General features: G+C 42.7%; 1 protein-coding gene across 1 annotated transcript in view; it reads left to right on the top strand.

Moving 5' to 3' along the window:
- The window catches only part of LOC109897209 (tensin-3), a 70,753-nt gene extending 48,591 nt beyond the window's left edge, over positions 1 to 22,162 (top strand). The window contains exons 6-16 of the mRNA XM_020491761.2: positions 7,211 to 7,370; positions 7,763 to 8,265; positions 13,508 to 13,594; positions 13,887 to 14,018; positions 14,417 to 14,515; positions 14,795 to 14,872; positions 14,995 to 15,060; positions 15,205 to 15,373; positions 19,307 to 19,375; positions 19,455 to 19,484; positions 19,830 to 22,162. Of these exons, the coding sequence (XP_020347350.1) occupies positions 7,211 to 7,370; positions 7,763 to 8,265; positions 13,508 to 13,594; positions 13,887 to 14,018; positions 14,417 to 14,515; positions 14,795 to 14,872; positions 14,995 to 15,060; positions 15,205 to 15,373; positions 19,307 to 19,375; positions 19,455 to 19,484; positions 19,830 to 19,971 (1,535 nt within the window). The 3' untranslated portion in view covers positions 19,972 to 22,162. The remainder of the gene's footprint in view (positions 1 to 7,210; positions 7,371 to 7,762; positions 8,266 to 13,507; positions 13,595 to 13,886; positions 14,019 to 14,416; positions 14,516 to 14,794; positions 14,873 to 14,994; positions 15,061 to 15,204; positions 15,374 to 19,306; positions 19,376 to 19,454; positions 19,485 to 19,829) is intronic.
- The last annotated feature ends 1,888 nt before the right edge of the window (positions 22,163 to 24,050 follow it).

Below are 24,050 nucleotides of genomic sequence, written 5' to 3'. Positions count from 1 at the left end.
TACAGCTTCTTACTTGAACACCTAAAGACAGCAGCATGCTGAATTTACAATGCATTACTGGAAGGACATTGGTTGGTAAACTGTCTCAGATTTACAGTCGTCAGGATGTCATGTGACGATCCCAGTTCTAAACCATTATATGTAAAGTAATAAAATGGAATTGTGGTTTTAAAGGTCCCGAACAATCCTTCTGATTCCCATGTAAAATAGCCTTTCGAGTGACTGAAGCATTTAGCAAAAACACAAATGTTTTCACATGTGAAATGTCACATTTGAAGTGTTCCAAATACACGTTTTTCACTTCTGAAATGTCATGTGAAGTGTTCCAAATACACGTTTTTCAATTCTGAAATGTCATGTGAAGTGTTCCAAAAACAAGTGGTTTCACACGTCAAATGTATTTATTGGCAAGAATACATTTATGCACTGCTAAACGTGGCTCAGAATTAAGTCAATAATTGTACGATTATCTGACAACCCCAACGAAAAAGTAGCAGTGCTCAGGGGGTACTTGATTGAGTGTGCATAAATGCTCTCGGGATTTGAACATTCAACCATTTGGTCTGGAGCTCATTAATGTCTCAGCAGTGTGCCACCAGATATTTATTTGTTGCCAAGAACATACGCTGAGTATACCAAACATTTGGAACCGCTACTTAATTTTTTAAGCTACTTTATTAACTGTAGCTGATAAAGCGTGAGGTAGAGGTAGAGCGAGGTGACGCTCTAGCACGTGCTGTGCGGTGTGTGTGTGTGTGTGGGTTACTGTGAGTGTGAGAGAGTGACACAGCCCTTACAAAATGTACCATGGTACTACTATGTTACTTAAGCAATAAGGCCCGAGGGAGGTTGGCCTATGGCCAATATACCATGGCTAAGGGCTGTTCTTAGGCACGACACATCGCGGAGTGCCTGGATACAGCCATTAGCCGTGGTGTATTGGCCATGTACCACAAACCCTGAGGTGCCTTATTGCTATTAGAAACTAGAGCAGTAAAAACACATTTTTTGTCATACCCGTGGTATACGGTCTCATATACCACGGCTGTCAGTCAATCAGTATTCTGGGCTGGAACCATCCAGTTTATAATTAAGCAATAAGACACGAGGGAGTGTGGTACTGTATATAACCAATATACCCCGTCTAAGGGCTGTATTTACGCATTGCTGGATACAGCCCTTAGCTGTCACGATCGTCGTAAGAAGCGGACCAAAGCAACTAACAGACAATCACCCACAATGACAAAACAGGCTACCTAAATATGGTTCCCAATCAGAGACAACGACTAACACCTGCCTCTGATTGAGAACCATATCAGGCCAAACACAGAAACAGACAAACTAGACATCCAACATAGAATGCCCACTCAGATCACACCCTGACCAAACAAAACCTATAAACATACAAATCAAACTATGGTCAGGGCGTGACATTAGCCATGGTATATTGGCCATATACAGGTGTCTTATTGCTATTATAAACTGGTTACCAACATAATTAGAGCAGTAAAAATAAATGTTTTGTCATATCAGTGGTATACCACGGCTGTCAGCCAACCAGCATATAGGGCTCGAAACACAGTTTATAATTACATTTATACCATGGTACTACTAGGGTACTTTCACTTATACAGTGGTATAGTCTGAATCATGGAAATGTACCAAGCTTTGAAGTATGATGGTACTGCCATGCACCTAAATCATACCATGGTATTGTCTCATTTTACCATGGTATAGATGTGGATCATGGAAATACCATTGCTTCAACCTGCATTATACATTCTACCATGTTAAAGTACAATCATGCCAAATGGTACCAAAAATGATCATATGGTACCATCTTTATTATTTGTGCGTTACCATAGTACAATGGCAGTATAATGCATTAAATAAATAAACTCCCCAAGGTCTAAAGAGGTTGGTTGGTGTTATCAATATAACTTTTTATACCAGTATGGGAAAGTTTCTGATAAAGTCAGAGGTCCTAGTTTGTCTTTAACAGCAAAGAAAAAGTGGTCGCTCCACTAAATGTTTTGTGATTGTGCTGTGGCACTTAGAGGTAGTTTGTGGTTTAGTACGGTACCCTGTGTCACTACTTCACTGCTCCAGACCAGCGCAAGGGGGAGTTAGAGCACTAATTATGCTTTTGGGTCCCAAGGCGCTACTGTGTGTCTAACTGACAATGAATGGGCGACACTAAGGTTTTTATTCTAAGAGAAACTTAGACTACGCTTAGAGTGTGGAAATGTTAGGATTATTTTTGCTCTTACTGTAGTACTGTAGCCTACTCCCAACCAGTCAAATTGTGCAGCGCCCCAGTGGCGCAGCGGTCTAAGACACTGCATCACAGTGCAAACTGTGTCACTACAGATTCTGGTTCAATACCTGTGCCAGCCTCAACTGGGAGATGGCCTTTTCTCGCTCATTTTACGTTATTTGAAAACAAAATATTCTCCAAAATATATTGTTATTTTTTAAACAATGCTATTATTATTATCATTTATTATTATTATTATTATTAATTTAGAATTATATAAACGCCCCTTGGATATTCTCACAGACATATTTTTTAACCCTGTTATTAGCAGGACAATATATATTGGTCATACTGGTCATGGCTCCCATGTGGCGCACAATGGGATTTCCTTTGCAGTTCTCCAGCTGTATCCACTGAAATAGTGGTGGGTGCACGAGGTTCAAGACATGAGGGCAAGGCAGAGCCGAGCACAGAAAATGGACCTAGCCCATGGGGAATGGAGGAGGAGGAAGGGGGGGGGGGTGCTACACCGCCCCACGGGGTAGCACAGAGCAACACTTTAAGGGGCATTGCACTAATAATGGCGCTGACTGGGGAAACGTTCCCGTTGTTAGTGCCAGTTTGCATGTTCAAACTAAAACAATGCAACTAATAATGGCGTGAAAAATGTCTCTTTGGTATTAATTCGGAGGACAGATATTATTAAATATTAAAGCATTAGACCTCTCACTAAAAGCGTCAGTCAAAAATAAATGAAAAGCACACATTTATAAATCCCAAACTCTAAACATAATTTGAAAGGTAGATACAAATTATTTGGAACATTGTGGTTACAATAAAGAATGTAAATAAGATATAAAAAATATGCTGTGTTTTTACTTACTTACAGTAGTGATGGAAAGCTGGTGGCATTTTGAAAACAGGTTTTCAAACACTTTTAGCCTGATTAGCAGCATAATCAAAGTGAAGACAATCGGCGATATGCTGTATACTTACGGCCTATTGTAAGCTGAAAGTCACACCTGTCCAGTACTCACCCCACCACAAACTCCACCCTTAACACAGTTACCGTTCAAAAACGAGCTGTTTATCTAAAAAAAAGAAAGGACAGACGAAATGGACATCGTTTTCATCAAGCCAGCTTCTTTCTATGGCGCTACCTGTTCTAGGGTTAGGACCGTAACCACGAGAGGACTTTAAAATGAGCCAGAGCTGAGATGAGTCACTTTTAATTCTTAATTGATCTACCATTTCTATCAAAGACCACTGTAATCGATGGGGCTCAGGGTGGTACCATTCCGCTCATCTGATGCAGATGCAAATGGATCAGATTCAAATTTTGAAGACCGAGATCGAGTCATTAAAGGCAGACCAGCATTAAAAAAAAACATTGCCGCCCAGATCTAGTGTATGTGCCTGTGTTTGTGTGTGTGGTTGTTTGTGTGTGTCCTCGTGTGTGTCTGTGACTGCATCATGGAACGTGTAATTGCTGTAATTCGAGAATGGCAGTGAAATCAGCTCCTCTTGACTGTTGACCATTAACCTCTAAAGTTTAAGGCCTGTGACTGATCCTCTTCAATCTCAGAGGGATCAGCACGGGGTCAACGGTCTACACAAGTCTAAGGGCCGAAACGTGTTGCTCTTACATTTAACAATAAAGAAGCACTTTTATCGACTTCCACCGTCCTCCAAGAGTTGTTTGTAATTCCTTTTCACTTCAATTTGTTCCTTAACTAATGCAATTTGGTTGGACAGTGTGGTAGCGGCAGTGGTTCCTTCCCCAATAGTCCAGACAGAAAGAGGGGATAAAGGTAGAGAGATGGATGGATGTGATATTAGGTTGTATCAACAGTTTTGCTTATCTCGAAAGGAGTTCTCCTTTAACATGTTAACCATCCTAGGAATACGTGGGACGCACACATATACACGCACCCATCGGCATACAAGTCGGAAGTTTACATACACTTAGGTTGTAGTCCTTAAAAGTTGTTTTTCAACCACTTCACAAATTTCTTGCCACAAGTATTTTTTCCAGCAATTATATCATGGCTTTAGAAGCTTCTGATAGGCTAATTGACATAATTTGAGTCAATTGGAGGTGTACCTGTGGATGTATTTCAAGAAATACCTTCAAACTCAGTGCATCTTTGCTTGACATCATGGGAAAATCAAAAGAAATCAGCCAAGTCTGGTTCATCCTTGGGAGCAATTTTCAAATGCCTGAATGTACCACGTTCATCTGTACAAACAATAGTACACAAGTATAAACACCATGGGACCACGCAGCCGTCAAACCGCTCAGTAAAGAGCGGTTCTGTCTCCTAGAGATGAATGTACTTTGTTGCGAAAAGTGCAAATCAGTCTCAGAACAGCAGCAAAGGACCTTGTGAAGATGCTGGAGAAACGGGTACAAAAGTATCTATATCCACAGTAAAACGAGTCCTATATCGACATAACTTGAAAGGCCACTCAGCAAGGAAGAAGCCACTGCTCCAAAACCACCATAAAAAAGCCGGACTACGGTTTGCAACTGCACATGGGGACAAAGATCGTACTTTTTGGAGAAATGCCCTCTGGTCTGATGAAACAAAAATAGAACTGTTTGGCCATAATGACCATTGTTATGTTTGGAGGAAAAGGGGGAGGCTTGCAAGCTTAAGATCACCACCCCAACTGTGAAGCGCAGGGGTAGCAGCATCATGCTGTGGGGGGTGCTTTGCTACAGGAGGGACTGGTGCACTTCACAAAATGGATGGCATCATGAGGAGGAAAATTGTGGATATATTGAAGGAACATCTCAAGACATCAGCCAGGAAGTTAAAGCTTGGTCGCCAATGGGTCTTCCAAACGGACAATGACCCCAAGCATACTTCCAAAGTTGTAACAAAATGGCCTAAGGACAACAAAGTCAAGGTATTGGAGTGGCCATCACAAAGCCCTGACCTCAATACCATAGAAACATTGTGGGCAGAACTGAAATAAGCATGTGCGAGCAAGGAGGCCTACAAACCTGACTCAGTTACACTAGCTCTGTCAGGAGGAATGGGACAATTCTTCCAACTTATTGTGGAAAGCTTGTGGAAGGCTAACTGAAACGTTTGACCCAAGTTAAACCATTTTAAAGGCAATGCTACCAAATACTAATTGAGTGTATCTAAACTTCTGACCCACTGGGAATGTGATGAAAGAAATAAAAGCTGAAATTAATCATTCTCTCTGCTATTATTCTGACATTTCACATTCTTAAAATAAAGTGGTGATCGTAACTGACCTACGACAGGTAATTTTTACTTGGATTAAATGTCAGGAATTGTGAAACTGAGTTTAAATGTGTTTGGCTAAGGTGTATGTAAACTTCCGACTTCAACTGTACATGCATTCTCTCACCTCCCCAGGCCAGATTGGCACCAGCTTTTAGTTTACATTGAAGATGTAGGGTAAGGTCACCATTAACATATAGAAAGTTTGCATCCCAAATGCCATCCTATTCCCTATATAGTGCACTACTTTTGACCAGGGTGTGTGTGTGTAAGTAATATAATACTAGAGATGACAAGAGAGGGTTTAATTCAGCCTAAATTCCTCAACATAAAGTCAATGGAGAAGAGGGAAAGAGAGAGGGATGAAAGAATTTCAGAGAAGGAATAAAGAGAGCTCAAGAGAGAAAGAGAGGTGGGGAGAGTGGGAGGGGGCTGAGGTGGGGAGGGCAGGAGGGGGCTGTAGTGGATACAAGGAGGTCTTTATGATGGCTACATTTTTTCTTCATTACTCACACTGCTTCTCCTGCCTGAAGGGGCTTGTTTGTAGGATCTTTGGAGAATGACATCAAATGTTCAGTCTTTAAATGAAATAGGTTACCTTGCTTGTTATCATGGTGCTGTCAGGGTTGTCGGTCTCTTTTACTTTCACCCATAGTGAGAGCAGACTGCTGAGCGCCATACATTTGGCTGGTCAGTGAGAGAGATGAAATTACTCACATCACCGTTTTTGTACAGGTCTGTGAAAAGGGTTTCTTGCCTCCCCTTTAGTAGTTTCTGTTAAAGCTTTCCTTGTGTCATTTGTTGGTCTCTGGAGGGTAGAGAATGGACTCAGCGCTGAGGGAACACATGGTGCCTGTGGGCTCTGCTGCTGTTGCTGCCCTGTTCTGCTGCACCATTGCCATGGCAACCATTTTTGTTTGTCTGCTTATGTTGCTGGCTTACTCTAATTTAGCTTTAAAAAAATCTTAAATAGTGAAAAATCTTTACACACACAAAAAAATAGATGTTTAAAGTTAGAGTCCATGCTGCTTTTTGTTTTATTGACTCAGTTTGGTCGTTTGATGTAGTTGTGTTAGCTGCACTTGCTAGGTTTGTGTTGTGTAGCTAGTTAAGGAGAGTAAAAACTACTTCATTTGAGGCGCAAAGTTAAAGAAAATATATATTCCGAATGAATAGTTGTTCATCATGTCTTGTCTTGATTTATTTTTAGATTGGAGATGTTCATCTCATTTTAAAAACAAAAACCAGATAAATCAGGAACTCATGCTGAGCATGTCTGTTGCTCTCTCTGTCTCTCGACAGAACATATGGCTGGAGTACAGAGCCAATACACAGGATTTGGTGAGAACTCACAAAGAGCATTGTGTAAGAAAATATCTCAGGGACTGTTCATCTGAGACTTGCTACAGTAAAATAAATTAGAAGCAAACGTATTTTGGAAGTGGGGAACTGAACAGATTATGTTAAAGGATAACCTTCATACAAACCTCCAGTCACATATTGCACTGTATGCACCATAGAGTTGGATAGAGGGCGCATTTGATCCAAAGCATGTTTTAGCATGGGCATCTATTCAGCGTCTCAAAGATAAGAGATGAGCTCTCTAGTAGACACGTATGCACCTATCTGTAATGTTAAAGGGGAAGCCATGCCACAGTCTTAAAGGGATGCTGTTGTTTTTATTTTCTTGCAGATTCCCGAAGTTTCCTGGACAGTAGTATGAACCAAACTCCAGCCTCGTCAAATGAAGAGCTTTTCTGCTCGGAAGTGTCCTTCACTCCCGCCACCTGTCAGAGAATGTTCGGATCCATGCACTCTGTATCGTCAAGGAGCACCCTCCCACACACAAACAGGTACTGTCTTTCTTTCACACTGCAATGTTTTTGTGTGTGTGTGTTAACCGTAGCTACATTTTGTCACGCCTGCTCCCGCTCCCCCTCTCTGGCGCTCGAGGATGCCAGGCTGCCCATCATTACGCACACCTGTCAACATCATTGCGCTTATCAGCGCTTCATTGGACTCACCTGGTCACTTAGTTGATTGCCCCTTCTATATCTGTCTGTTCCTCAGTTTGTTCCCCGTGTCAGCATTATTGTTGTCCCTTGTTCAGACGCTGTCGTTGTTTGTTTCATGTCTGTTTATGCATTCAATTTTCACTCCCAGTACTTGCTTCTCATCTCCCAGCTGCTGTCCTTACACATTTGTGCTTGTACTTGATCATCCCCTTCTCTCTCTCTCTCCTCAGCCAAACCCCACCTCCAGTGTGGCTGGACAGGACTCCTATGTCCCTGTCCTCCCCATTCCTCCCCCCTTCCTCTTCCTCTCTTTCTCCCCTCAGCCTCCTCAATGCACACAGATCTCCCCTGGGGGCCCAGAGGGACCTGGAGGGGTCTGGGGGCCAGAGCCGGGGTGAGAGGAACCAGGATGCCCAAAGCCAGGGGGATATAGTCTCTCTGCTGCTGGGGAATGGACATCTTGGTCTGGAGGACAGCCTGTTGGAAGCTGTGGAGGGGCTGGGGGGCCTGGATCTAGGCCTGGGGCTTGGAGAGGGTGGACTGACAGGATTGCCACCCGTGCTGCCTGAGAAGAGGGTACCAGGGCTGGCTGGGTCCCGCTCCCCCTCTCTCAGTGGATTATCCAGCCCCCACAGTGGTAGTAGTCTCAGCATCCCCTTCCCCTCAGCCATGACCCCAGCCCCTTTCAGAGGACTCAGCCCTGGTGGTGGTGGAGCCCCTTTGCCTGGATCAGGTACACATGCATGCAGACACACACACACACACACACACCATCATTCCTGTTCCCAAAAAACTCTAAGGCATCCTGCTACGATTACTACCGACCTGTAATAATGAAGTGCTTTGAAAGGCTGGTCATCGCACACATCAATTCCATCCTCCCAAACATATTCGACCCACTCCAATTTGCATACCTCCCCAACAGATCCACAGATGACGCATTCTCTATTCCACTCCACACTGCCCTCTTCAACCTCAACAACGACTGACTATGAGACAGTCTACAGTCTCTCCCTCAACTTCAGCAAGACCAAGGAGCTGACTACAGAAAACAAGGGCGGGTGCACACCCCCATCCACATCGATTGGGCCATAGTGGAGACGGTCCAGAGATTCAAGTTCCTTGGTGTCCACATCACTAAGGACTTAACATGGTCCTCTCACACCACAACAGTTGTGAAGTAGGCATGGTTTGGCATAGCCCCTCAGATCCTTAGGAACTTATAGCTGCAGCATTGAGAGCATCCTGACTGGCTGTATCACCGTCTGGCATGGCAACTGCACCGCCCTTGAACAAAAGGCCCTACAGAGGGTGATGTTATGGACGGCCCAGCACATTACTCTGGGTGAGCTCTCAGTCAATCCAGGATGTACATGCCAGGCAGTGTCTGAGAAGGGACAGAAAAATTGCAAAAGACTACAGCCATGCTGCTGTCCAGCAGGCGGTACCAGTGCATCAAGGCTCAGACCAACAGACTCCTATACAGCTTCTATCCCCTGGCTATAAGACTGTTAAATGGCTAACAACTACTGCTCTCCCTCTCCCACAGACTACCCACACTGACTCTATGCCCATCCACAGGACTCCACCCACTCAGACATATACACCTTCACTGTCTTACTTACACACACAGTGGTGTGGTGGACATTGCTTATACTCTCTTCTTAATCCCGATTGATACTTATCAAAGTAGTGCTTTGGAGGTATATGCCGTATCAATTAATAGGGCTGATGGAACAGATTGGAATGTTTATATTAAAATGCAGATCAACTATTATTTCTTCACATTTTAGGCACAGCAGAATACACACGGCAGTAGGCCTATGTGTGAATGTTGCAACATGCCATTTGCGGGTAAACACTCTTCTAAAATGCACACCGCACATGGAAGCGGTTTGGTGGACAGAGATGGAAATATCAGTTCGAAAAAGGGGGGGATTTAAAGATGCAACAACTATCATGGGTTGCTAATATGATTAGGATAAAGCCTTCGGCTGCTAGACAATGAAAGAAAGCTGAAAGAAAACCGATAGAACAGGAGAATGCATAAGAGTTAGTCTTTATAAAAAATAATTGTCCACACAAAAGGTGTGAATTTGTCAATAGGCTACTTTGAAGCAAGGTAAGACATGCCTCAAACAATGAAGGATTAAGGAACAGGAAAAATATAGCAACACTAATTATAGGCTTAACCGTCTTTAAGTAGACGGAAATGCTTTCCCAAAAACCTTCTCTATTAAATGTTAAATAGCTAAGTGTATATATAGCTACCTGTTAGGTATATACCTACCTGTCAGAATGATATCATGAGCATTGGTGTCAATCCAGTGCCCATTCCAATGTAAACTCCATCTCATGTGCAACAAACACTGTTAATCAGACAATAGTGCTAGCAGCCTGCACACTTGAATTAAAGGGTAACTACTCTCAAAAACCTAAATTTCTTAGATTTTTCCAGACCTCAAAAGTGGTCTCCTGATGTGGATTAAGCATTGTTTTGGACGAAAACCTGAAAATATTTGTAGCCCTACTATTAGCCTACTGCATAGTAAAACTTAGGTAGCCTGAATGTGAAAGACCAATTTGGGATTTTATTCTTTTAGGTCATTCAGAGTGTCACTGTTTCTCATAGATTCTATCACACAGGGCGCCTTTCCTTAGCTTGGAGGGCCGTTTGGAAACATTTTGGCAAAATTTGAGTATACCCACTTCTCCAGGCACCACATGCTCACTTACACACTCATTATTGACGCCATACACTTATACCCAATGGCACACACACAACCTCACAACTACACTGCTGCTAAAATTATTATTGATTAGATGTATTACTATCACTATGCTGCTGTTAATTGATTATTGATTGCCATTATCATTAGTATCTATTTATTTCTCCTGCTATTACTCCTATTTACATGTCACTATATATACAAAAGTATGTGGACACAACTTCAAATTAGTGGATTCAGCTATTTCAGTTGCTGACAGGTGTATAAAATCGAGCACACTGCCATGCAATCTCCATAGACAAACCTTGGCTGAAGAATTGCCTTTCTGAAGAGCTCGGTGACTTTCAACGTGGCACCGTCATAGGATGCCACCTTTCCAACAAGTCAGTTAGTAAAATTTCTGCCCTACTAGAGCTGCCCCATGCAACTGTAAGGGCTGTTATTGTGAAGTGGAAACGTCTAGTTGCAACAACGCCTCACCAGAGAAGTGGTAGGCCACATAAGCTCACACGGGACCGCCGAGTGCTGAAAAGTGTAACGCGTAAAAATCATCCGTCCTCTGTTACTGGCTTTGGTTTTCCATTTATGTTTTGAGGATGGACTTTAGCACGTATAGCTTGTTAACACGTAGGGTGCACTGATTGGTGTCACCTCGTCAGTCCGTGTGTGTTACACGTGTGCTGGTTGCCAACTCATTACTGGGAAGGTGTTTGACCTGTGTTGACCCAGGTGCTATTTAGGTGTGGCTGGCCCAGTGCTCCAGTGGAGCTTGAGAGATGTTGGGAAGAGCTACACTTCACCTCATCTGTGGTGGAATTTCGAGCTCAACCTGTTTGTGTTTTGGTGTTTCCCCTGTTTGTTTGGCTCCATCTTTTAACTCCCTATCCTAAGTTGTTGTGGGTTTTTCTTTTAGTTTGTCTTTTTGGAGGCAAACCTAGTGGGCATCCATGGTGGGTGTCTTTTAGAACCTCTTACTAATGGCTTTGCCAACTTTCAGTGAGCACCCACTGCTTTTCAGAACCCCTTTCTGTTTTGTTTGGTTGTCAGTGATTTTCTTTGTTAGTTCCTTTTGTTGTGAGAGACTTGTTGAGTTTGTCTTGTGGAAATGTAACAAAATGGGGGTTCGTCCGGGATCTAGTGTCCCATGAGTATGGTAGTTGCTCTAATCACCTACTCTGAAGCTTTGCTTTGCCCAGACATTTGAGTGTTCAGAATACACTTTTGGGTAGAGTTTCCGGCACTGATTGGTGGAAATATTATTATTATTATTATTTTTTATTTTTTTTTAAAGTTTCATAAACACACATGGTAATAAAAAAAAGCCATGGGCCTTAAGTTGGAAACATTTGTGGAAAACCCTACATGGGAGATGCTAGATAAATGTACAAAGGTGAATCTGCTCGTCACTGCAAATCATTATGACATCAAGGTGGTGTCTGGCCATCCGAAATCAGTAGTCAAAGAGTTGATCGGTGCTGCTCTGCTGGAGGAGGAAATCCTTACGTAGAGGGATGTTGGTGAAAAGGGTCCTGTGGGTAGTAGGTCAATTCCCATAGACTTGCAACTGAGGGAGATAGAACTAATGGCAAAATCGGAACAACAGAAATTAGAGGTGGAGCACAGGGAAAGACCAGATGAGCATGCAGACAGACTAGAACAAGAAGAGCGTCAACATGCCTAAAATGGCTGTGAAATATTTGGTCACAGCTGAGATGAGATGGTTTGGGATGAGCTGGACTACAGAGTGAAGGATAGGCAGCCAATACGTGCTCAGCATATGTGGGAACTCTTCAAGACGATTGGAAAAGCATTCTAGGTGAAGCTGGTTTAGAGAATGACAAGAGTGTGCAAAGCTGTCATCAAGGCAAAGCGTGGCTGATTTGAAGAATATATTTTGATTTGTTTAACACCTTTTTGGTTACTACATGATTCCACATGTGTTTACTCATAGTTTTTATGTCACAACAATTTTTTTTACAATGTGGAAAATAGTCTAAATAAATAAAAACCCTGGAATGAGTAGGTGTGTCCAAACTTTTGACTGGTACTCATCTATATGAGAATGCTATTCATTGACTACAGTTCAGCGTTCAACACCATAGTGCCCTCAAAGCTCATCACTAAGCTAAGGACCCTGGGACTAAACACCTCCCTCTGCAACTGGATCCTGGACTTCCTGACGTGCCGCCCCCAGGTGATAAGGGTAGGTAACACGGGGACCCCGCAGGTGTGCGTGCTCAGTACTATCCTGTACTCCCTGTTCACTCATGACTGCATGGCCAGGCACGACTTCAACACCATCATTTGTTGATGACACAACAGTGGTAGGCCTGATCACCAACAATGATGAGACAGCCTATAGAGAGGAGGCGACAGCTTCATGTTCCTTGGCGTCCACATCACCAACAAACTAACATGGTCCAGGCACACCAAGACAGTCGTGAAGAGGGCACAACAAAACCTATTCCCCCTCAGGAGACTGAAAAGATTTGGCATGGGTCTCCCCCCCCCCCCCCCCCCCCCCCACCCACACACACACAGTTCTACGCTGCTGCTACTCTGTTATTATCTATGCATAGTCACTTTAACAACTGTACCTGCATGTACATATTTCCTCAATTACCTTGACACCGGTGCCCCCGCACATTGACTCTGTACCGGTACCCCCTGTATATATCCCCGCTATTGCTATTTTACTGCTGCTCTTTAATTATTTGTTATTTTTATCTGACTTTTTCTAGGTATATTCTTAAAACTGCATTGTTGGTTAAGGGCTTGTAAGTAAATATTTAACTGTAAGGCTATTGTATTCGGCGCATGAGACAAATAAAATGTGCTTTGATTTGTTTCACTCTATATATTACCATAACTATATAACCATAAGTATTTCTGCTACCAGTCACTTTTCAGCCCTGTTTCCATGTACATCTGCCAATCACGCCTACACAGACACTCTGGCCCACACTCACACCCACACATTTACATTTGCAATCACACATCAGCCCACCACTTCTGCCACAGCCATACTCATTACAGAGTCTGTCCCATGTTGTAAACATGTATAGACAGCTATACGTTGACTCTCACCCGTACATTAAAAGACAATGGCACGCCTGAATTCGCACTCAATCATACTGTCGTACACGATGTTCACTGTGTCTCAAAAAATATGTTTATATGCTATAGTGCTCTATTTCTCTCTTTCTCTCTCTTCACACCAAGTGGCTGTCTCTGTCTGTGTTGCAGACCCGTTTTCCAGTAAGCAGGACAATGTGAAGTTTGTTCAGGACACTTCCAAATTCTGGTACAAGCCTGACATCTCCAGAGATCAAGGTAAATATTGTTTCCGGAAATTAGACGGGTGCTGCAAGAACTCTTTCTCTCTGTGTGTGTGTGTGTGTGTGTGTTGCCTTGGATATTTTCTTTTCACACTGCTTTCCAGCACAGTTCCAGCCATTATGCTAGATGTGCATTACACATTGTGCAACCAGGCCAGAGCAGCACAGCTTGGCTTGGCTCTGTTTGTCTCAGTAGTCTGAAAAGGGCATCGCAGTCGCTACTGACTATGACATGGGTGTTGTGACTGTGTTAAACGTTGTTTTTTGACTCCTGTGGTGCTCTGTAGCCATCGGTGTGCTGAAGGACAGAGAACCTGGATCCTTCATCGTCAGGGACAGTCACTCGTTCCGCGGAGCCTACGGATTGGCTATGAAGGTGGCCACACCCCCTCCCTCTGTCCTAACAAAGAGCAAGAAAGGTGGGTGTGATAGGCCACAAATTACTGCATTTCAAATGGCATGCTATTCCCTATAAAGTGCACTTCATTTGACCAGAGCCCTATGGGAATAGGATGCCATTTGGGACGCAGGCTCAGAGAGGTCCATAAGTTCCAACATGGTCTCATTAGAATATGTCATAACATTTTACTATTGTAGTTATATGTCACTTCTGACTTTCTTCTAATGAGATATTTCTGTCAGTCCAGGGCGGTGTAGGGTGAAGTTGCCGCTAGATGCTGATCCTGTGTCATTTTAGCATTTTTTTCCCACAAATATTTAAGGTTAGGATTAGGGTAGGGGAAGCTGATCCTCGATCTGTACCTAGGGCACTTGCCATTTCCCCAATCCTCTCTGATGTCACTTCCTATCTCCATAGTGGGTGGCGACCTATCCAATGAACTGGTTAGGCACTTCCTGATTGAGTGCACACAGAAAGGGGTGCAGCTTAAGGGCTGTCCCAATGAACCCTACTTTGGTGAGGACATATTCATGTGTGTTGTGCTATGTGCCTACGTATGCGTGTTCTGTTCTGTTCTTTTATGGTGTTTTGTGTTGTGTTCTATGCATATGTGTACTGTGTGGGTGCATCTGTTCAGTTTTGTGAAGTAATACAATGTATTCCTCTGGTGGACATACTCAGTAGTGCATCTAAACAGGTCCACAAAATCTGGTCCCAAAAATATTTTTGGTTGACCAATGACTAGATGGAAAGGTATATTGAAGCATCTGAGACAGTGTATTCTGTTCCTCACAGGAAGTCTGACTGCGTTGGTCTGTCAACATTCCATTACCCCTTTGGCCCTGCCCTGTAAACTCATCATCCCCGAAAGAGGTAAGTGTGTGTGTGTGTGTGTGTGTGTGTGTGTGTGTCTTTCCTTGTGTTTTTATAAATACAATTATATCAGTTCCCACTAAACTTCCCTTTTCTTCCTGTGTTGTCAAACCCTCTGGAAGAGACAAGTGATCCCTCAACGCAGTCAGTAACCAACTCTGCTGCTGAGCTACTCAAACAGGGAGCAGGTACTTTATAGTCTCAGCTCTCCTCTTCTCTGACATTGTGTAACATGTATGCTTCTCCGTGTAGTTCATGGGCTCAGTAGAGCTGCAGTCTCTGACTGGGTACCAGTCTGTATGTGTGTAACTGGTGTGTGTCTCTCTCCCTAGCTTGCAGTGTGTGGTTCTTGGGCTCAGTAGAGCTGGAGTCTTTGACAGGGTACCAGGCTGTACAAAAGGCAGCCAGTCTGACTCTGGCCATGGACCCTCCTCCAACCTCCACTGTGGTTAATTTCAAAGTCTCAACACAGGGCATCACTCTCACCGACAATCAGAGGAAGTGAGTCATACACACACTTGCATGATCACACATGCACGCGGCATGCCATGCATTCATGTGAACACACACACACGCTTGAGCATGCATGCGTATGCCTGCACACACATATAATATAAAGAACCTCCTACAAAATAAGGGTATGTATTGTTCCCTGGGGAACAAAAATATCTAAATACAGATAATGTACTTTCAGAGGTACAGATAATGTACTTTCAGAGGTACAGATAATGTACTTTCAGAGGTACAGATAATGTACTTTCAGAGGTACAGATAATGTACTTTCAGAGGTACAGATAATGATATCACATGGTATTGTTCGTTACCCTTTTGGTACATGTGCGGATAAAGAGTATTAGGGTCCATTTTTGTACCCAATATTTTGAATATTAAGATACAATCATCACACTCTAGTTCTGGACGTATGTTGAAGGTACATTTCGGTTTCCCAATACGTTGCAGAAAAGCAATGTATTGAACGAAGGTACATATTTGTACCCACCATAAGGCGCAATGATTAATTTATGACACCTAAAAGGAACTAATGGCTCTGTCACTGGGGTTGTACACTAAAAAGGCACATTTTGTGCCGTCTTCATTATCATAAGTGGTGTAAAGTACCTAAGTCGTTTTTGGGGGTATCTGTACTTTACTATTTATACTTTTGTCAACTTTTACTTTTACTTCACTACATTCCAAAAGAAAATGATGTTCTTTTAACTCGAATCAAATGTTATTGGTCACATACACGTGTTTAGCAGATGTTATTGAGGGATTACGAAAATGCTTGAACCCCATACATTTTTCCTGACAGCCAAAAGTACTCGTTACATTTTGAATGCTTAGCAGGACAGGAAAATGGTCAAATTCATGCACTTATCAAGAGAACATCCCTACTGCCTCTGATCTGGCTGACTCACTAAACACACATGCTTTGTTTGTAAATATGACTGTGTTGGAGCGTGGCCCCTGGCTCTCCCAGAAATAAAAGAAAATGGTGCCGCCTGGTTTGCTTAATATGAGGTATTTTAAATGATTTATACTTTTACTTTTGATACTTAAGGAAATGTTAGCAATTACATTTACTTTTGATACATAAGTATATTTAAAACCAAATACTTTTAGACTTTTACTCAAGTAGTATTTTACTGGTTGACTTTCACTTTTATTTTAGTGGTTGACTTTCACCAGCAGCATACCACCCTGCATACCACTGCTGGCTTGCTTCTGAAGCTAAGCTGGGTTGGTCCTGGTCAGTCCTTGAATGGTAGACCAGATTCTGCTGGAAGTGGTGTTGGAGGGCCAGTAGGAGGCACTCTTTCCTCTGGTCTAAAAAAATATCCCTATTCCCCAGGGCAGTGATTGCCTGTGTAGGGTGCCGTGTTTTGGATGGGACATTAAACGGGTGTCCTGACTCTCTGAGGTCATTAATGATCCCATGGCACTTATCGTAAGAGTAGGGGTGTTAACCCTGGTGTCCTGGCTAAATTCCCAATCTGGCCCTCAAACCATCACGGTCACCTAATAATCCCCAGTTTACAATTGGCTCATTCATCCCCCTCCTTTCCCCTGTAACTAATCCCCAGGTTGTTGCTGTAAGTGAGGATGTTTTCTCTGTCAATTTACCTGGTAAAATAACAGATAAATAAACTTGTCATTTTCTATTAAAGTATCACAACTGGGTACTTTTTCCACCACTTATCATATTTCCTTGCAGTTCCCCCACGGGTTCAAGTCCAAGCTCTTGCTGGGCCACTCAAGAACACTCAGAGACTTGTCACGAAGCCACTTCTGTGTTCTCTTGGCTGTGTGCTTAGGGTTGAAGTCCTGTTGGAAGATGAACTTTCGTCACAGTCAGAGGTCCTGAAAGCTCCGGAGCAGGTTTTCATCAAGGATCTCTCTGTACTTTGCTCTGTTCATCTTCCTTTGATCCTTACTAGTCTCCCAGTCCCTGCCCCTGAAAAACATCTCCACAGCATGATGCTGCCACCCCCATGCTTCTGGTTCTGGTTTCCTCCAGACGTGACGCTTGGTATTCAGGCCTAAGAGTTAAATCTTGGTTTCATCAGACCAGAGAATCCTGTTTCACATGGTCTGAGAGTCTTTAGGTGTCTTTTGGCAAACTCCAAGCGGGCTGTCATGTGCCTTTCTTCTGTCTGACCACTCCACCATAAAGGCCTGATTTAATGGAGTGCTGCAGAAATGGTTGTCCTTCTGGTTATTCTCCTATCACTACAGAGGAACTCTGGAGCTCTGTTAGAGTGACCATTGGGTTCTTGGTCACCTCCCTGGCCATGGCCCTTCTCCCCCGATTGCTCAGTTTGGCCAGGCGGCCAGCTCTAGGAAGAGTCTTGGTGGTTCCAAACAACTTCCATTTAAGAATGATTGCGGCTATTGTGGTCTTGGGGACCTTCAATACTGCAGACATTTTTTGGTACCCTTCCCCAGATCTGTGCCTCGACACAATCCTGTCTCGGAGCTCTACAGACAATTCCTTTGACCTCATGGTTAGTTTTTTTCTCTGACAATCAATGTAAACTTTGGGACCTTATATAGACAGGTGTGTGTGCCTTTCCAAATCATGTCCAATCAATTGAATTTCCCACAGGTGGACTCCAATCAAGTTGTAGAAACATCTCAAGGATGATTTAATGGAAACGGGGTACACCTGAGCTCAATTTAGATTCTCATAGCAAAGGGTCTGAATACTTATGTAAATAAGGTATTTCAATTTTTTATTTTTCATACATTCACACAAAAAAACTAAAAAAAAACTGTTTTCACTTTTCATTATGTGCTATTTGTATTTATTCAATTTTAGAATAAGGCTGTAACGTAGCAAAATGTCGCAAAGTCAATGGGTCTGAATACTTTCCAAATGCAATGTATCTCACGAGGCCTTATTGTGAGGCCTAATTTGACCCTAATACAGTATGCCACAGACTTTGAATACCGTATGTGAAAATGTAAATGTGACTAACTTTCCAGTTTTATGTGCTGCATGTAATATATTGTGTTGTGATTATTGTATTTGTATGCTGGCGTCACTAAATGAATTTCCATGGAAAATTAACGTATATCGTATTGTATCTGAGGAATGAACTGGGGTAGAATTATGCACCTGTAACTAAAGGTTCAAAGGACTACCTTACATGGTACCACCCCATTAACAAGCTGGTAGCCCTTTAGGAACATGTGTTCCTCCTGGCTACCCCAACCCTGGCCAACAGCTCCGCACCCCTCGCAGCTACTTGCCCGAGCCTCCCCAGCTTCTCCTTCACCCAAATCCAAATCGCAGATGTTCTGAAAGAGCTGCAAATCCTGGACCCGTACAAATCAGCTGGGCTAGACAATCTGGACCCTCTCTTTCTAATATTATCCGCCGCCATTGTTGCAACCCCTATTACCAATCTGTTCAACCTCTGTCGTTTCGTCCGAGATCCCTAAAGATAGGAAAGCTGCCGCGGTCATCCCCCTCTTCATCCCCATATTGTTTTTATTTACTTTGCTGCTCTTTTGCACACCAATATCACTACTTACACATCATCATCTGATCATCATCATCTGCACAACTATCACTCCAGTGTTAATCTGCTAAATTGTAATTACTTTGCTACTATGGCCTATTTATTGCCTTACCACCTCATGTCATTTGAACACACTGTGTATATAGACTTTCTTTTTTTCTACTGTGTTATTGACTGTACGCTTGTTAATTCCATGTGTAACTCTGTGTTGTTGTTTCTGTCGCACTGCTTTGCTTTATCTTGGCCAGATCGCAGTTGTAAATGAAAACTTGTTCTCAACTAGCTCACCTGCTTAAATAAAGGTGAAAAAAATAAAAAATATCCAAACCTTTTTTCCAACAGTATAGTTACGACAGATATTGTATACCTACACTACAGTGTACTCACCCCTCACTGTCTCTGTCTGTAGGCTGTTCTTCAGGAGACACTACACCGTCAATACCGTCATTTTCTGTGCCCTTGACCCACAGGACCGCAAGTGAGTACTGTCCACTCCTGTGTGGGTGTGTGTGTCTCAGAAAATCATGCACGGCAACTAACTATTCTCTCCTCACAAGGTGGACAAGAGATGGCTGCTCCTCTGCTAAGTAAGTCATTCCCACACTTCAGCTCCTGTCATTATTTTTCTCTCTCTTATGCACTGTCTTCCTCTCGAACCCCCTTTCTCATTGTGTTTCACAATTTGTCTTTCTATCTTTACAAATCTCTCTCTATCCCACAGAGAGATATAACTTGTATTTGCTGAATAGCAAGAGGAAATGTTTTGCAATGAAAACAATAGTTTTTATTTTTTGAAAAATTCAGGAAGGTCCCTCTCCATTTTGGCCCATATGTTTCTGTTGTATTCCTAGTGAATATGACCCTCGATTCTCCTGTTTAGCTGTTGAAGCTGAAGGCTTACTGAGCTTCTCTGCTGTTTCTCCTCCTGTCAGGATCTTTGGTTTTGTGGCGAGGAAGTCGATGAGTGGGACGGAGAATGTGTGTCACCTGTTTGCTGAACACGACCCCGAACAACCTGCCAGTGCCATCGTCAACTTCATCTCCAAGGTGATGATTGGATCACTGAAGAAATAAGACTTGGACACACACACAGACACTCACACACCACACACACACACACACTCACACACATACAGTTTGTCCTGCTGGTACATACTGCACTGAAATGCCGATGTAGAGAAGACTAATGTGTTGCATTATTGTAAACTACCAGCAGAGGGCAGCACAGTAGCAACATCTTTACCCTGCCACCAGAGTTGTAGGGTGACATTTCACCTGGACGCTGGTCAGATTTTGCATTTCCCCCACTTATGGTTAAGATTAGGTGAGGGGAAATCTGAACTGATCATAGATCTGTTCCTAGAGGAAACTTGACCCTGAAGTGCACCGAGGACTTAATCTTCTCAAGAAAACCAATGCTTATATTAACGAAGTCTGCTTATCAGATGAGGCTGATGGGCAGAGACCATTGTAATGGCTGGAATGTACGGTATCAAACACATGGTTACAATGGTCCCGCCCTCCTATATTGACGCCCACCAGCCACCACTGATATGTATGTATATGATCTGGATGTCATTGTAAAGGGAGGGAATCTGTCATGTATGTTAGTATTTTTAGGACATTTTTTCCAACAACTTTATTTGTTTAACTGTAATCTATATGATATTACCCTATAATCACACAGCATTACTAGTCTGGCTATACCTGCCATGCCGAGTAAAAGGCTTTCAACAATGAATAGGGTCACTTTCAATCACTTCAGCCAATCCTTTTGAACTCATATCATCAGTGAAACATAGGATACTCTACAATCCAGTGCTTGACTTGGCCCGGAACACACCAATATAAACTGTACCGGCACCTAAAATGAGTACCGACACACAAAAGGATTTCAGTCAAGCACTGCTACAATCGACTGGGTTTGTTTTAAGCATCAACTTAATAGTTAAGCCCCACCATGGAGTAGCACCATATCATAGAGTTTAAGATTAAAGCTAGAGCACTGATGTCTTAGACAAATCAGACCACACTGATCGGTTAAAATTAGCGAGTGACCGTTCTATTGCATATGACATATTTTTTATTCATCTCCTGACAATACTACATGTTGAATCGTCTCCGTTCGTCGACACCCAGCAGGCATCTTCTGCGTACAGCCCACGTTTGTTATATTAGACAAAAGCCTATATCTGGTGTCCCTTTCAACAGATATTAACAGATTTTAAAAGATGTGGGTTTTATACATTGGCTGAAATATTTATAATTGATGTGCATATGTTTTTATAAATACTTATGTCTTTGAACACATAATTGTCTGTATATTTAACATGATGCATTATGTTTGAAAGATGAATAAGTCTTAGGAGATATGAAACAGTGCAACATATTGTTGTAAGGAGTACTATGATTACTGTCTTGTTCTTGACAATGGCATGGTGTAGCACTGGTAACTGTGTGAGGAACAGTAGTGTACCTCTGGTCAAACGTAGTGCACTATATTGGAAATAAGCTCCCATTTGGGATGTACACCGAAGTCTCTTCCTTGTCGTATTGTTGGAGAGTCGATGGACTCAGGGAACTGTTTTCCATACTCACATGTTTCTGTGATCCATGTCTCCTACTTCTGTGTTTTCCTGAGTTCTCTGGCCCAAGAGCATAACTTGAGTACTCTATTGCACATGAGGTTGGTGGCACCTTTTTAATTGGGGACGACGGGCTACTGGTAATGGCTGGAGTGGAATTGTATCAAACGCATCAAACACATGGTTTCCATGTGTTTGACGCCATTCTGTTTACTTCATTCCAGCCATTACCGCAAAGGCTGTCCTCCCCTCAGCAGCCTCCACTGCTCTATTTTAAGAATTTGTAAATTCATGTTACTTCACTCACATATGGAAAATAGAACTAGAACTCATATATTACATTCCTACTTTTGTCATTTAGCCTACAGCCACATAGATACGTAGATATGTTGTGTCCAAAACTTCCAGATTGAGCAAATGCTTTTTCATTATCCGTTAATTATTGTCAGACAAAAACTACACAAGTCGTCTTGTCTTTTTACACATGCAACTTGTCCTAAGATAGTTTCATTGAGTTAAACTTTTGATGGACAAAAACAGAAAACTGATGAATGCATATACGGTTTCATCTGCGCTCATGCATCTCTGTGTGGCCGCAGCCATATGAAAATGTCAATTTGACAATTTTTTTCCAGTAGATGGCACAGATCAATCACAAAATAAAGAAATGTAGGATGTCGTTTCTGTGTGTGTGGTACAGTATTTGTATAACTGTCAGTGCGTGGGTCTTTGACTTAGCCTTCAGGAGAGGAATGCCAGTCTGACCAATTCTGCTATTTTGTGTTCCCGCCATCGTTTCCTATGACCGAAAAGAGCTTCTTGGACATCAGAACAGCAATCACTAACCTTGATTTTGATGATGGTTTTCACTTCAACGAGTCGACAGCGCAAGACATACCAGCCCTTAAGAGAAAAGAGAAAGTGAGGCCGACACGCGGGCACCCTGACGAAACTACATAAATAAATAAACCACCTCCACCCTCTGTTCTATTGGCGAACGTACAATCACGAGTTCCGTTGGAGACGATCCTATCAAAAGAACTGTAATACCTTGTGTTTCTTAGAGTCCTGATGGAACAAGAACATGGATAATATACAGTGCCTTTGGAAAGTATTCAGACCCCTTGACTTTTTCCCCAAAAAATTACGTCACAGCCTTATTCTAAAATCAAAAGTTTTTATAAACACACAATACCCCATAAAAACACAGCGAAAACAGTTTAGATTTTTTGCTAATGTATTAAAAACACAAACAGAAAAACCTTATTTACAAGTATTCAGACTCTTTGCTCCTGTTTCCAACTCTCTAAAACTGGAAAGTTAGTCACGTTTACATTTTCACATACGGTATTCAAAGTCTCTGTGGCATACTGTATTAGGGTAAAATTAGGCCTCACAATAAGGCCTCGTGAGATACATTGCATTTGGAAAGTATTTTGCTACGTTACAGCCTTATTCTAAAATGGAATAAATAAAAATAGCCCATAATGAAAAGTGAAAACAGGTTTTAATTTTAAAAAATTGTGTGAATGTATTAAAAATTAAAAATTGAAATACCTTATTTACATAAGTATTCAGACCCTTTGCTATGAGAATCAAAATTGAGCTCAGGTATACCCTGTTTCCATTAAATCATCCTTGAGATGTTTCTACCTGTGGGAAATTCCATTGATTGAACATGATTTGGAAAGGCACACACCTGTCTATATAAGGTCCAACAGTTGACAGTACATGTCAGAGCAAAAGCAAGCCATGAGGTCAAAGGAATTGTCTGTAGAGCTACGAGACAGGATTGTGTCAAGGCACAGATCTGCAGAAGGGTACCAAAAAATGTCTGCAGTGTTGAAGGTCCCCAAGATCACAGTGGCCACCATCATTCTTAAACGGAAGAAGTTTGGAACCACCAAGACTCTTCCTAGAGCTGGCCGCCCGGCCAAACTGAGCAATCAGGGGAGAAGGGCCTTGGTCAGGGAGGGGACCAAGAACCCGATGGTCACTCTGACAGAGCTCTATAGTTCCATCGTGGAGATGGGAGAAGCTACCAGAAGGACAACCGTCTCTGCATCCCTCCACCAATCAGGCCTTTATGGTAGAGTGGCTAGACGGAAATCATTCCTCAGTAAAAGGCACATGACAGCCCGCTTGGAGTTTGCCAAAAGACTCCTAAAGACTCTCAGACCATGAGAACAAGATTCTCTGGTCTGATGAAACCAAGATTGAACACTTTGGCCTGAATGCCAAGTGCCACGTCTGGAGGAAACCTGGCACCGTCCCTACGGTGAAGCATGGTGGTGTAGCACATTGCTGTTGGGGTGTATTTCAGGGGCAGGGACTGGGAGACGAGTCAGGGCTGAGGATAAAGTACAGAGAGATCCTTGAAGAAAACCTGCTCCAGAGCACTTTGCCCCAGTCTGAGGTCCTAAGGTTCACCTTCCAACAGGACAATAACCCTAAGCACACAGCCAAGACAACGCAGGAGTGGCTTCGGGATAGGTCTCAATGTCCTTGAGGGGCCCAGCCAGATCCCGGACTTGAACCCGATCAAACATCTCTGGAGAGACTTGAAAA

The sequence above is a fragment of the Oncorhynchus kisutch genome, linkage group LG10 (genome assembly GCF_002021735.2).
Source record: "Oncorhynchus kisutch isolate 150728-3 linkage group LG10, Okis_V2, whole genome shotgun sequence".
NCBI classification, from domain to species: domain Eukaryota; kingdom Metazoa; phylum Chordata; class Actinopteri; order Salmoniformes; family Salmonidae; genus Oncorhynchus; species Oncorhynchus kisutch.
The sequence above is the reverse complement of the archived record's forward strand: the minus strand, read 5'-3'. Positions and strand labels throughout refer to the sequence as shown.